Raw genomic sequence first — 15,111 nt, 5'->3', positions numbered from 1 at the left:
CGTTCCTGTTGATCGTTTCTTTCATGATCTGCACAATGTTAGTTAAGGACGATACCAAAAGCTATGTCTAACCTATGGTCCCAAGGAACACTATCTGTAAATAATTCCTTTTCCATTGGACAGCAGCAATTTCACCCCAGCCTTTTTCTTCCAATTTTCTCATGTCCTCCCCTGAAGGATGGATAAGAGTTCCCTGGACATCAGGTGCCCTCTGATGCATTACCCAACTTGCCATTATTCATGATCAGAGACATTGAGTGCTGCCAGGTTATTTAATTGTGATGGGCATCATAACCAATATTGCGCCTGTCCTCACCAAACTGCCAACCGTCCTTCCAGCAGGTGTGACTGGATAGTGACTGGCAACTCTGGTTAAGGTTGTCCCATGAGTTTTATCTTCCTAAAATTAAACCCGTAAACACAGATCATTCGTCCCAGGAAAAAAAAACATTTCTGCCTTTTTATTGAGTAGTGAACTGTGATGTTAGAAAAAGTAAGGCTTTTTGTTCTGTTGAGAAACTCAGGTGAAGGATCAAGACCCACAGTGTTGGACAGCACCAAGGTTGAAAGGAGTAGGAGAGAATAAAAGATAAATCAAGATTAGTGGTTAGGTGACGCCAAGCTTAAATGTTTGTAGATTACAGAAAGTCAGGAAGACTAAAGGAGGAAAGGAGTTCCATAGCAATCCTGGAAAAGAATGAGTTGGAGTAGAAGACAAGTGATGATCCTTAATTTCAACACCGTGAGGATACAGGAAGGAAGAAGAGTGTATTCGAAGAACAAGCTTAGGAGGAGCGAAAGAGGAAAGTTCAGAGGAGCACTGATCACTGACAAAATAGGGAAAGGTGAGAAAAGTCCCAGTGGAGAGAGGCAGAGGTTGGAGGCTCGTAAACAAATCTCAAATTATTTTGTTTATATGGACACCTGGTGATCAGCCCAGATTGGAATTTGTGTTCCTGAGCCAGCTGTGCACTGTTTATATTCTCAGTTCTCAGTGGAGTACCTCCATTCCTCTCCATGCTGCCTCTGCCCACAGGTAAGCAGTGGAGACCTTTGAACATGTACATGTGCTGTCTGTGTGAGCAAGTCCCCACAATGTGGATGGTGTGACTGTTCATTGAAGGAAGCTTGGAGTCTGGTTTATACTGCGCTGCCTCTGGGTTTGTTGCAACATGAAACCTGTACCAGTGTTCTTTGACACCTGGAACTCGTGTTACACATGGTAATTTTAAAGGTAGATTTGTGCGGCTGTCAGGGTCGTTGCTGCCATCGATTTGTTTAGGCCTAGGTCAGAAGTGAAACACCAGACACGGTGATTCTACAGACTGTTCCCTCGCTGTCACTGTTTTTGTTGCTCCTATAGTCAGTGCTCCTCTGAACTTTCCTCTCATTTCTCCAAAGCTCCAAATAACTCATCTTACATAATCCTCATCCTCGATCCTTCTCCCTGCATTCTCACTGCATTGAAATCAAGACTTGCGTCTCCCACTGTGACTCATTCTTTGCCAGGACCTCCTTGCCCTGATGAAGGGTATACACTTCAGATATTAACTTGTCTGTTCTCTCCAGAGATGCTGACTGACCTGAGTGTTTCCAGCGTCTTCTGTTTAAGTTTCAGATTTCCAGCATCTACAGTTTTTTATTTGCCTCCTGCGGTCATGCCTCCAGCTACAATCTACAACCGTTTAAAATGCAACTATGGCATCACCTAATCACTACTTCTTGATTGCCCTCATTTTCTCTCCAATTCTTTTTATCCTTAATATCCTGCACTATGGTCCTTGACCCTTTACTTGGGTTTTCGATAAGAGTATAAACCATAATCCTGCTTTAGTCCACTTTTCAGAGGTATATTTCTGTTATTTATGGACAAAATGCCAATCGTTGTGCCCAGTAAAAATTAAACCGATCATTTTTACAATCCTAGTTTCTTTTTTCTTGACAGTGCGTATCTCTGAATAAACTAGAAGCTGTCCCGACTGAAGAGAAGTTAGTGGTCCGGGCGTTGCAGCTCCTGGGGGAGCGACAGTTCTGGGCTGGCGTGGTGTTTATGGTTGAGGAGCAGATGGGCACTGAGTCGCACAACCTCCAGTCCCATATCAAATACAAGATCAGGATGGACATTGATGATGTCGCTCGGACTAATAAAATCAAGGACAGGTCTGGTTGTGTCTGTTATTTAAATTCAGTTCTTTTGGGGACATGGGCTGAGAATTTCTTTGGAGCTGCTCCTGCACTGTCTCCATAATCTCGCCAGAAACCCCATTTGTGTGCGTGAAGGGGTTTCTGCCGTGTTTAATGCGACGTTTTGGTGGTGGAGCACGACCAGCGCCGAGGAGATTCCCGGCCATGTTATTTTAATATTTTCTCGGCTTTTCCAGAAATTTCCCTTGGGTGATCAAAAATTCAGGCCTGCTGTCAGATTCAAGTAATTGAACGTCCGATCCAAATGTATCGAACCACTATCCATTAACTCCAGCTATGACGTTATCTCCCAACGGTTGCTTGTTTTTTTTTTGCTTAAAGGGAAGGAAGTTGTGGCCTTAGACTGTGACAAGTAACCACCCATCATGTCTGTGTGAAGAGTACACACCATCGCGTACTTGTTACTTCCTCCAAAATATTGTCACAGCAGCTTCAGGGGATTTGACTTTTTTGAGACTCCTTTCTTTCTCAGCCATTGCTGTGACTGGGTGGGGCAGCATGTATCCCATCATGGCTCCATTCACTTTAAGGGGAGCTGGTGTTTTGAGGCTGCCAAGGAATTGCCCGATTTTGGGAAATAGGGATACCAGCTGGGCACGACACGCTATCTGATTCATTCCCTGCTGCCAGATCAATTGTTTCTGCTGACGTGTGTACGTGCGCAGATGCAGTTTGGCAAGTAGAGAAATAGCCTTGCTTGGTGCTTTGCAGTTTCTCTGCCGCACAGGCTGAGGAGCTGGGACTGGCAAAGGCGACACACACAAGTGTGACAAAAGAATGACAACAGGAAGTAAACTTTTGTAGACAGGAATTACCCACGAGTTTAAAGTTAGATTATACAGCATGACCAAAAAATGTCATGAAACCTCGGTCAGCCTGTCTTGTGTGCGTGATAAAATTAAATTGCAAAACATTACACAATTCACCTTTCAGTATCAGCTGGTTGGAGCTTCGGAGTTTCTCTGCTGCACAGGCTGAGGAGTTGGGAGACACAAAACCAAGGCATTACAGCACCAGCAGTGGCAGGAAGACGCAATTACAGTGTGACACCTTTTCAGTATCAGAAGTATGGAGTAGTTGTGCTGGGTCATGTTACTGGGACGAACGCTCTTTGGATGTGTTAACCCTTTAGGTTTTGGGACCCGGGACCTGCAGCAGACCCGTTTGATGACCTGCGGTACGTCTGGGGAGGATTTGTCTACATCCAGGATTTGGTGGAACAGGCAATTATTCGAGTACAGACCGGTGAAGACAAGAAGACTGGGATTTATTTACAACAGATGCCATACCCATGCTATGTAGATGATGTGTGAGTACTGGAACAGATCTAACATCTAGATGATTTATAAATATAAGACCTAACTTCATATTTTTTACTGGCATGCCAGTTGATGAATAGCTGGGGTTATGGTACTAAGTCATAAAAGTCTCTGGTTTGATCGCTGATCTGGGCGAAGTTACTGATATCAGTTAGAACACTAGGAGGGAACATTAGCCAGAGGACCCCCACTAATGGCTGTCCAATGACCAATGTGAACAGCATGTAAAGCTGGATGTCAGGGGGGCACAGGAGTTAGCTCTGCAGTGATACCTCCTGTGAATGAGTGTGCTGCTCACATTCGCTGTTAACACTCCCACATGAAGAATGGCCAGTTGGGTGAAGTAATGGAGGGATATTGTTGAGTCTGATCAAAGACCTCACAAGTTTTATCTCTTAAGGCACAATGTGATGCATGCTAACTGCAGGGCAAGGGACCATAGGTACAAACTGGTAAACGCCAAGCTTAAGACTGATGCCAGGAAGAGTATCTTCACACAGAGTGAGCAATACCTGGAATGGTAGGGTAGGGTAGTGAAGGCAAAAACTCTGGAGTCATTCAAGAGGCAATTAGATGTTGTGAGGGGGAGATCATGGGTTTCTGTGGAATAATGAGCTAGCTGCGTCGCACAGCTTCCCTCACTGCACTGATCTTTGGGATCTTTGCCCTGTGATCTTTTTGATATTTTTCCTCAACTCGAGGATGGTTAAGGAAATCTTATTTTTAGTTCACTCCAACTGTTCCAGAATAATGCATCTGTGCTTCCGCCTGCCCATCCATCCATTTCCACACACACCTATCCACCTGTGCACACAGGCATTCATCATTTATCTGCCTGCCCACTCACCCATTTATACACAAGTGCTAACTTTTCTCCTCTAGTTGCTTAAGGGGATTAACGCCCCGCCCAGTGTGGTACTGAGCCACACGGATCAGGAAGGTCCCAAGTTCAATTCTGGGTGTGTGCTGATCTCAGCCAGGGAGATGTTTGGTGCACTAAAGTTGACCTCAGTGTCGCTGGGTGAGGGAGGGGAAAACCATTCCTGAGCCCATTCCTGATTGCTATCCAGTTAAGTCCTGTGTGGGATATGATGCCAGCATTCTAGGGTCCCACATGAAAAATGGTTATTTGAGGGAGGTACAGGCTGGTATCACGCACATGTGGAACCTGTGTCCCAGCGAAAGTCTGCGCCTTAAGGAGAGAAACTTTAGAGCCAAAGGCCTAGAAATTCAGTTGTTTGCACCAGCTGCTAGCGCCTTAGGAGGAGGAGAAGTGCGGCGCTAAGCGGCTAGCGCCCGGGCGCAGCGCGATCTGCGCCTCTCGCGAACTTCAGTTAAGATTTAGCGGCGGCGCAAAACCTTTGCGCGCGCTCAGCTGCGCACGCAGATCCTGACGTCATTTCATGGTGCAGCGCCCTTTGTGCGCCCCGAACCGGAAATTCAGTGGCGCCGGCCTATTGTGCGCCTGGCGCCCCTAACGACTGGTAGAGGGGAACGGTTCCCAGTCACTGGGGGGCGCTAATTAAAGGAGACTCCTCCTGCAGTATAAATGGCAGCCATTTTGCACCACTCCTTCTTTGTGAGAGACGGATCTTTGGAGAGAGACAAAGGTAGAGAGCTTTCTGGTTTGGCTCAACACTCGCACAGGTACTTGTGGCTTCAGGCCACAGCTTTGCACTTGCCTTTAACTTCAGAGTCATAGCACTGATTGGAAACATATAATGGGGGCTGCAATGGGTGGAAACGTTAGGCTTCTCCATTGCATTCAAAGGGCTCAGAGACGCCGTGAGAGAGTGCCAGTCATGGCCAGACGGAGAAGGGCCAACAGGCGTCGGCAAAGGAGGCCTTACCCACCCAGGGTATACCGCCAGCAGTTCTCATATCTGAACATGTCTGAGGAGCAGTGTGTTCGGAGGCTGCGATTCAGAAGGGCGGTGGTCACCGAGATCTGCCACCTGCTTTGCGGAGATCTGCAGCCACAGCTGAGGAGCAGGACGTCTCTGTCGGTGGCAGTGAAGGTGACGGTGGCTCTCAACTTCTATGCCACCGGCTCCTTCCAATCCGCTACTGGGGACATTTCCAACATCTCCCAGTTTGCAGTACATTGCTGCATCCGCCAGGTGACCAATGCCCTTTTCAGAAGGAGACGTCAGTTCATCTCCTTCCCATGACCGTTGACAAGCAGCAACAGCGTGCAATGGGCTTTGCAGCATTAGCGGGCTTCCCCATGGTGCAGGGCGCCATTGACTGCACGCATGTGGCTTTGCGAGCACCTCTAGAGAATGCCGAGGATTACCGCAACCGGAAGGGCTACCATTCGCTCAACGTGCAGTTGGTGTGTGACCACAGGCAGCTCATCCTAGCTGTCAATGCCTGCTTTCCAGGCAGCAGCCACGATGCCTTCATCTTGCGCCAGACTTCTGTGGCAGACATGTTCGAGGCCCAGCCTCACCCACGAGGATGGCTTCTCTGGGACAAAGGCTATCCTTTGTGCACCTAGCTGATGACCCCGCTCCGTGCGCCCAGCACCCCTGCTGAAGAGGGATACAATGACGGCCATCAAGCAACCAGGAACATCATTGAGCAAACAATCGGCGTGCTGAAACAACGGTTCCGCTATCTGGATCGTTCCGGGGGAGCCCTACAGTACTCGCCTGAGCGAGTCTCCCATTTCATTGTCGTGTGCTGCATGCTGCACAACCTGGCTATCCGCAGGACTCAGCCACTGCCAGCAGACTTGGAGGATCACCGGAGGAGGACCAGCACAGGAGGGAGGCAGAAAGTGCAAGGGCCGTCCGTCGGCGGCTTATTGCAAGTCGGTTCTAGGCCCCCTCTCAGGGAATGGCTTGTGCCAATGGCAGAAGATGAATGTAGCCGCTCCACAAGCCCTCAGCCGAGCAGGGCAACCAGGACTTCCAAAAGAAAGCATGGACAGTGCGATTTTAGAATTTTTTTTACTGTGATACCTCTGTGCCCTTCCCACATGACAAACTAATGGAGAGAACCCCCCCCCCCCCCCCCCCAAAACACAAATACACCAGTCTCAGCCTTTACAAGTAAAACAAATATACCAGTCTCGGCCTTTAAATATGAAACAAATACAGCAGTCTCGGCCTTTATATATAAAACAAAACATTTGGCCACACCTTCTACTTTTTCCCCTGCGAGGGTGATCCGTTTCGCTTCCGTGACTGGCCCCTACCTGCCCTGCAGCTCCTCCTCAATGGGACCCCAGTGGCTGCAGCAAGGCTGGGGGAAGGCTGCTGAGGGTCAGATGGTGAGACGGCAGATGCCCTTGGGGGTCGGCCTGGACCAGCTCTGAGCCTGGAGGGGCCGGCTGCTGACTGCTCCAACTCTGCTTGGGCGGCAGCAGTCTGTCCAACAGCTGGTGGCAGCTGCAATGGAGGAGTGACGGTGTTGGCTGCAGGAATGCTGCCAACCTGACAGATCACAGGCACTCCCTGGTCGGCTGATACATTGGCACGCGCACGGGCCAGCACTGCAGCATGCGCAGCAATCACCTGAGGCACAGACTGCTGGGCTGCTGCGGCACGGCGAGTGCCCCGGCGATGCCTGGCCGATCCAGCGAGTGTGGCAGCAGTTAGTGCCCGTGTGGCCCTGGTCTGTGTCTGCATGACAGCAGCCAGTGAATGCACGGCATGACTGAGCACTTGGCTAGAAGCCGCCTGTGAAGCAGCGAAGTCCTGCTGACTCCTAGCCTGTGCTGCCGCGACGTCCTGCAGACTCCTGGCCTGTGCTGCACTGAATTGTTGCAGACTCCTGGCCTGTGTTGCAGACTCCTGCGCTGTGCTGCCGCGACGTCCTGCAGACTCCTAGCCTGTGCTGCCGCGAATGTTCTGCAGATTCCTGTACTGCACTGAATTGTTGCAGACTCCTGGCCTGTGCTGCACTGAACTGTTGCAGACTCCTGGCCTGTGCTGCCCTGAATTCATGCACTCTCCTTGCCAGTGACTCTATGGAGTCAGGCATCCTTGCCACTGCAGCCATGAGCTCAGTGTGCCTGCGCTCAGCCTGGGCGCCCATTTCCGCTAGGAGCCGCACCTCCTCTGTGCTCACCGTAGCAGGACTGGAGGCCACACTCGCCCTCTGGGGAGAAGTTCCGCCGAGCTTCCCCACCCCTCCCGTGTTGCTGCAGCCCGCTGGTCCCCAGAGCTTCACTATCCTCCGACCCTTCCCCCCCTGCTCCCCCCCCCAGGGAAGACGTGTCACCATCATGGCCATGGGCTGCCTCGGCTGAGGGTGTCCCTGATGGGCTGGCTTCCTCTTCCTCCTCCTCTGTCTGACTCGGCCACAGTGCCAGCTTGAGGGGCCGCCTCCTCACCTGGCGAGTCACCATCTGAAAGCAGGGAGGCACAAGAGTTGCTTTAGCATGAAGACAGGGCGGCAGCGAGGGAGGCATGAGTGCTGCTGTGCACTGCATTGGTTCGATAGTGGCAAAGGATGCTGGTGTGAGGCGCAAGTGGAAAGGGAGAGGTCAAAAAGGTGATGACCTTACCATTGGTGCCCAGAACCGGGTCAGCATCTCCAGTGGCGACGGGGCCACTCAGCCGGCCTGCCATGATCCGCTCCACTCGCTGCTCGAGGTCGCTCAGCTGTTTCAGGTCAGGACGGCCTCCCCCGGTCTGTCACTGCTGTCTTCTGTTATGCGCCAGCTTGGCCTGCAAGAGGAAGGACCGCCTCTAAGTACAGTGTCATGCCCTGATCTTGCCCGCACTGCCTCCCATGTTCGATTAGCCCTGACAGTGTCTAAAGTCCTGAATGCGCAAGTGCTTTTCATGACAGTCCCATAGCTGCTGGATAAGGGCTGGCCATTAGGGCTTTCAGACCCGTTTGGCCATAATGTGAGGTGCATATGCAGGGATGAGGAGGATACTGGAAAGGGTACTCACCCTGACAACCCGAGTGAGGTCGTTGAATTTTTTCCGGCACTGGGTTGGTGTCCTGCCAACCACGCTGTTGGACGTGACCCTGTTTGCCACATCCCTCCATGCTTTCTGATATTCGGCGGGCAGCGGCCTCCTGCCACCCTCAGGGAAGAGGATATGGCGCCTGCGGTCCACTGCGCCAACCAGCAGCCTCCGGTCGCCCTCGCCAAAGCGCTGCGCGCTCTCCCTGGCCTTCTCCATTCTCCTGGGTGTGGAGCTGTTCCGGAAGCAGTGCTCAGGCCTTGCCTTAGGGCTGCAGTGTGCAGGGCGTGGCAGCCAAGCAATTCCTCCCTCCCCCTTTAAGTGCTGACCGGCGCCTGACTGCCCTCAATGAGCAACTCGTCGCACCAACGCTGCGCCCGCCTTTGGTGTTTGCGCCCCGGATCGCCAGCTTAGCGCCTAATGATAGTCGTGCATCGCCTGCTTTAGCGCAGCAGCAACCTCTTGGGGCGATGCAACTGAATATCGGCGAAGGTGGCGCTAAGTTGCACCGGGCGCAAAAGTTAGCGAACGCCATGCTGTAGTGCCCCAAACATGGCTATACTGAATTTCTAGGCCAAAGAGTTGGATTTACGGTTGTCAGTTTTCATTCATTCTTCCTTGAAAGAAAAATGAGCAACACACAAAGCTAAAAGAGACCTAGGAGTTTCAGAAGGCTCAACACCAATCTTGTGCAACTAATGCAGAGCAGCAATGAACAGAGCCAATAGAATCTTCAGCTAGACAGCCAAAGCCCTAGAATATAAAGCAGAGGAAGTTGTGGTCAAACTGTACAGTGCTCTGGTGACAGACTGAGTACCGTATCTCCCTTGTTTCTCCGTGATCAGAACTGGACATTCAGCACTGGAGGCTGTGCAGAGAACAGCCACGAGGCTGATCCCTAGTGTCAAAGGTCAAAGTTATTGGGAAACAATGGAGAGACTTGGGCTTTTCCGCCTAGAAAGGAGACATCTGAGAGGTGATCATATAGAGGAATGTAAGATAGTTACAGGGATGGGAGAGTAGGACAAAGAGGAGCAAGTTCAAGGGTAAATATCAGGAATTTTTCGCCACACAAAGAATCATCAACACATGGAATCGATTTCCAGATAGATTGGTGGAAGCAAAAACCCCGGAAGCATTTAAAAATAATTGGATGCTGCAGTGGGGGTTCGGACTTTAGGATCTTTTGTACAGATGAATTTAAATGGGCCAAATGGCCTCTTTCATAGATAACGATCTTGATCTTGTGAAAATTGAGGCAGAACTTGGAAGTATTTCATGTTTAGACTTCAGCTTTGGAAACCAGCGCCAGTGTAATTTGAATTATGATAAATAGTTTTGTAGCAGATACTGAGTTGGATTACATAGGATATACGGCACAGAAACAGGCCATTCGGCCCAACCAGTCCATGCCAGTGTTTATGCTCCACTCGAGCCTCCTCCCGCCTTTCCTCATCTAACTCTATCAGCATAACCCTCTATTCCCTTCTCCCTCATGCTTAGCTAACCGCCCCTTAAATACATCTATACTATTCACTTCAACCACTCCCTGTGGTAGCGAGTTCCACATTCTCACCACTCTTTGGAATTCCCTATTGGATTTCTTCATGACAATCTTATATTGATGGTCTCTAGTTTTGCTCTTCCCCACAAGTGGAAACACTCTCTGTATCTACTCTATCAAAACCTTTCATGATTTTAAAGACCTCTATTAGGTCACCCCTCAGCCTTCTCTTTTCAAGAGAGAAGAGACCCAGCCTGTTCATTCTTTCCTGATAGGTATACCCTCGCATTTCTGGTATCATCTTTGTAAACCTTCTCTGCACCCTCTCCAGTGCCTCTAGCCTTTTTATAATATGGCGACCAGAATTGTACGCAGTACTCCAAGTTAATATGACATGCAATCATTATTTGAAATAATAAATTTGAACCAAATGTTTTAAAATGTACTTCAGTTATTTTGTGGCAAATGATGTAATGAGTTCCAGATAATCCCCTCTAAGGCCTAGAAATTCGGTAGCGCCAGCTCGCCTGGGCACTGGAATTTCCTCTCCGGACGGAGCCACTTGCGCCAGCGCGATATTCAGTTTCAGCGCCCTAAACGGAAGCGGGGTGCTGCTCAAGGCACCCCACGTCCCTCTTGGGGCGCTGCAACTGAATATCGCAGCGCAACGTGCCGCAGCGCCACACGCTGTGGCACGGCGCGCTGCGGTACTGCAGGCCTTCCTCCCCTTCTTAAAGGGGAGGGGCCTGCACCAGCGCGATCAGAGATCGTGAGTGCCGGCAAAAGAGCCCAGCACCGAGGATACACAGCCGGCACTGCCCGGGGGGGGGCTCAGGAGGCCGGGGACGGTGGCGCGAGGAGGTGCTGGCAGGCGGCCAGCAAAAAAAAATGGCCGCCCCGCACCTCCCCTTTAATTAGCGCCACTACCGCCACAGGTTGGCCCCCCTGAACCGATCACAGATTGCAACCGGTGTTACAGTGGGGGGCGTGACCGAATGTCGCAATCAGTGCGGTAGCGGGGCGCTGCGCACACCGATGACGTCATCGGTGGCGGCGCAATGCTACAGGCTAACGCTGCCATTAGCGCCCCGCTAAATTTCGCGGGGGGCGTAGCCAGTGGCGCTAAAGCCACTAAGTGCCCTCTTTGGGCGCTAACTGGTGGCGCAGCCCACCGAATTTCTAGGCCTAAGTGTCTTATAACATTGTTATAATAGTGGGTTCTTGCTAAATGTCTCCAATGTTCTCCATTCCTCTCTTGAAGACACTGACTCTTGTTGTCACCAGCCACTTTCTGATACCTCATCCAAGTGGCCATTCTTCATGTGTGAGTTTGCACAGTGAGTATTGACAGGCTATTTAAATTCATGGCACATCACAGCTGAGATTGTCCCTGTCCACACCTGTCACTCGTGCGCTGGATATTGACCAGGAGCTGAAACCCAAGGCTGATTCTCATTCCCCTCGCCCCCTTTCCCCCCACCCAACCAGGGGTGCTGAAGCCAATTGCAATGCCCAAACCATCACCCTGGCTGAGATCAGCTAATTCAGCACAGACCAGTAATTGACCCTTTGACCTCCTGGCCTGTGCCTGTGTGTCTCAGGTACTCACTGTGTAAACTCACTGACCCATCAGACAGCTCCAAGTAGTTATTGAATAAGTTCCTCTTCCCAATCTCAAAACGAAACACTCCAAACTATTTAGCTGTTTTTTATTCTTCCAAATAGCTGATTAATTTTGGTTTTCTCTTAAATCAGTTTCTTGCGAGTTTTGAACCGTTCGTTGCCCCTCTTCATGACCCTGGCTTGGATTTACTCCGTAGCAATGATAATCAAGGGGATGGTTCACGAGAAGGAGGCGCGGCTGAAGGAGACGATGAAGATGATGGGGCTGACCAATGGAATATTGTGGGTCAGCTGGTTCATCAGTAGCTTCATCCCGTTCCTCATCAGTTCTGCTTTCCTCATTTTAATCCTGAAGGTAAATGTCCTGTAATGGCTGAAGACTGATGAAATTATTTGAACAAGATGTTGGGTGTTTTAAACATTTTCGGTTAATCTTCATGTTGGAAGACCATTCCTGGGGGAGTTGTAGATCTTTTGTTTTAATGCAGATCTTCCAACTGCCCTCATTTCTGAATAATCGCTAGCATTACCTCCTTGTTTAGTTTAAGGTTGTGATTACCCAGAGCCGCTGTAGGTTCCAGTGCAACCCTTGAATTCCTGGTAAATTTGACAACACCTTTGCTGCCTGCCTGAGTTTTTATCCTCGGAACATTTTCCAGAGATTGGAGATGACTGTCTTGCTATTTTAACAATCCCATCTGTGTTTCCCTTACCTGATATTTCCCACTGTGTGCCTCATTGATCCTACATCTAATCACATGCATTGGGGTGGGGGGGAGGTCTAAGCTCGTGCTTGTTCCTACTTGTGCTAATCAATGATTTGAAACTCTTGTATAGATTGGCTTTCATCATTGTAAAGGACCGTGCAGCACAGTTCTAACTGGTGGTGGTTGTTACCTATGCTCTTTGGTACAGTGGAAAAACCACTATCAACCTTTTGGAACTGTTCATCTCCTAAAGTCTTGCACTTGCCAGTTTTTTGTAGTAATCTTCCCTCTTATTTCCTGTCATTTTTTAATATTGTTTTTTTCTCTGCCTAGCGAGGCCAAACTTGAACCCACCAACATTTACACAAGGCACAAATAATTTCAAATCTCAGTAAGTTAAGTAGTTCAACTAATCAAGAATTGTTTCTGAAGCAATTAAAGGATGGTTAGACTTATTCTAAACAGGTATTTGGATACTCTTTCTATTAATCTGCAGTTTCTAATATCAATCTCTATTTTAGTGTGTTGTGCTCTCTAGAAATTCACTTTTCTGTCCGCAGGGTTTAAGTAAAATATCGATTGATTGTGGTGGATTTCTGCTGCTAAGAGGTAAACTAGATCCCAAGGTTGCTGTGAAATTCCATATTGCATCATTTCTATTTGTAGATTTAATGCCAAGTTTATATTGCAGAGCTACCTCAGGAGCCTCAGCTTCCCTGGTGGCTGTGGCTCAGTGACACGCCAGTGCTGCACTGTCTGAGGTGCTGTCTTTCGGATGAGACATTAAACTGAGGCCCCGTCTGTTCTCTCAGGTGGACATGAAAGATCCCATGGCACTATTTCAAAGAAGAGCAGGGGAGCTATCCCTGGTGTCCTGGCCAATATTTATCCCTCAATCAACATCACTAAAACAGATTATCTGATCATTATCGCATTGCTGTTTGTGGGAGCTTGCTGTGCGCAAATTGGCTACCGCGTTTCCTACATTACAACAATGACTCCACTTCAAAAAGTACTTCATTGGTTGTAAAACACTTTGGGACGTCCGGTGGTCGTGAAAGGTGCTAATGCAAATGCAATTTTTTTTTTCAGCTAATTAGTAAAAATTTAGTATAGTATTACTTTTTCTTTTCTTTCTTATGACAGGAATTGTAAATTCACTGCTGGATGTAATATTGCACATACCAAACCAGAAGGTCCCAGGTTCAATCCCGGATCTATTCTGAGTTAGCTGATCTCAGCAGGGCTGCTGCAATTCGCTCCAATACCTCCATGTTATGATGGGGGAAAAACCAGCCAGGATTCCTGATCTCTGTCCGGTGACCCCTGCTGGAAAGTGTGTGCGTGTAGTTGTTGGTTGATAGGATCATGTTCGGCTTCGCTAGTCGAATAGATTGCTGGCGCGCCCGCCTTCAAGGTTTACACACGGAGAATGTCCCCTTGGGCAATGCCGTGGAATTGTGTGTCAGGAAAGAGACCGCATCTTCTGGAGAGATGGGGAGAAAATTGAGGGGAAAAGAAAAGGGACAGTTTCTGACAGACAGAACAGCAGAACAACAGTCCAAAGATGTGCGGGTTAGGTTGATTGGCTATGATAAATTGACCCTTAGTGTTAGGGGGATAGGGTGGGATATGTGTTGGTGCAGGCTCGATGGGCCGAAATGGCCTCTATCTGCACTGGGGTTTCTGTGATTTCTGTGAACCCGTGTATGTTCATGTGTTTTTTTTTTAAGTCGTGATGCATGGCTTTCCAGCTGACCAGTGTACGATCCTCGATGGTTGAGGAAGCTTTGGGCATGTCTCAGGCAGTGAGAGCACTTGTCCGAGCGGCTCAGCGAGTCAGGCTATCTGCCAGTCAGAAAGCACAGTCAATGAAATGTCTAACTCCCGCAATCAGAACTCTCTCTCTTTCTGTGTTGCATTGCAGCTAAGCTCCTGGTGCTGTTTTTATGTAGCAGGATGCACATTGGCCCCTGATATCCCTCTGTTTGTAACTTAAATAGTAATAATCTCAAACACAGAATGGACCACTCACATGGATGTTTGTGTACAAAGTTAAAAGATTGGGTTGGATAGCTGTACTGGTCCTGAATGTTAGAGACAAACAATTGTATTTGTTCAGCTTTCTTTTTTCTTTTGTTACAGAAAGGAGGGATTCTCCCATACAGTGACCCCTCCGTCGTGTTCGTATTCCTTGCAACCTTTGCCGTTGCTACCATCATGCAGTGTTTCCTGATCAGCACGTTCTTCTCTGGGGCAAACCTTTCAGCTGCATGTGGAGGAATCATCTACTTCTCCCTCTACCTCCCATATGTCCTGTGCGTTGCCTGGAGAGACTATGTCACTTACCCACTCCGAATATTTGCGGTGAGTTTAACGGCAGTCTTTGCCGTGATCCCGTACAGCTTCTGTTGTGGTCTTTACCAGATGAGTCCAAATGCTGTTCATTCTGGAATAAACAAACCCAGTGTTGGAAATTCGCAGCCACCTGTTGAGTCCAAGAGGGGAAGTTGGGGTAATGTTTTGGGCAGGACCCTACATCACGAGTTAGCTTGGTTTTTACAAGCCTGATGAGGAAGAGAAGACCAAGGGAGTTGAGGGGGGGCGCGGGGGTCGATGTTTGGCTCGTGAGTGCTCGGTGTGTCCCAGTTCATGGGGAGGCAATTTTAACCTTCAGCTGCCTAGGCCCTCAGCTCTGGAATTCCCTAAACCTCTCCGCCTCTACTCCTCTCTCTTCCTTTAAGACGCTCCTTAAAACCTACCTCCTTTGAGTCAGAGATCTGTCATGTCATTCTCTGGCCCTTGTACATGATGTGCATTCTGGT

General features: G+C 49.2%; 1 protein-coding gene across 6 annotated transcripts in view; it reads left to right on the top strand.

Moving 5' to 3' along the window:
- The window catches only part of LOC147108271 (phospholipid-transporting ATPase ABCA1-like), a 177,662-nt gene that overhangs the window by 94,275 nt on the left and 68,276 nt on the right, over positions 1-15,111 (top strand). For all 6 annotated transcript variants that reach the window (XM_086004827.1, XM_086004831.1, XM_086004826.1 and 3 more), the window contains 4 exons: positions 1,946-2,160; positions 3,338-3,514; positions 11,712-11,934; positions 14,432-14,653. In XM_086004827.1, coding sequence (XP_085860953.1) covers positions 1,946-2,160; positions 3,338-3,514; positions 11,712-11,934; positions 14,432-14,653 — 837 coding nt within the window. The remainder of the gene's footprint in view (positions 1-1,945; positions 2,161-3,337; positions 3,515-11,711; positions 11,935-14,431; positions 14,654-15,111) is intronic.

Source organism: Somniosus microcephalus, chromosome 13, assembly GCF_052327205.1.
Source record: "Somniosus microcephalus isolate GS21.2 chromosome 13, FLI_Smic_1.0, whole genome shotgun sequence".
In the NCBI taxonomy this organism is placed as follows: domain Eukaryota; kingdom Metazoa; phylum Chordata; class Chondrichthyes; order Squaliformes; family Somniosidae; genus Somniosus; species Somniosus microcephalus.
The sequence above is the reverse complement of the archived record's forward strand: the minus strand, read 5'-3'. Positions and strand labels throughout refer to the sequence as shown.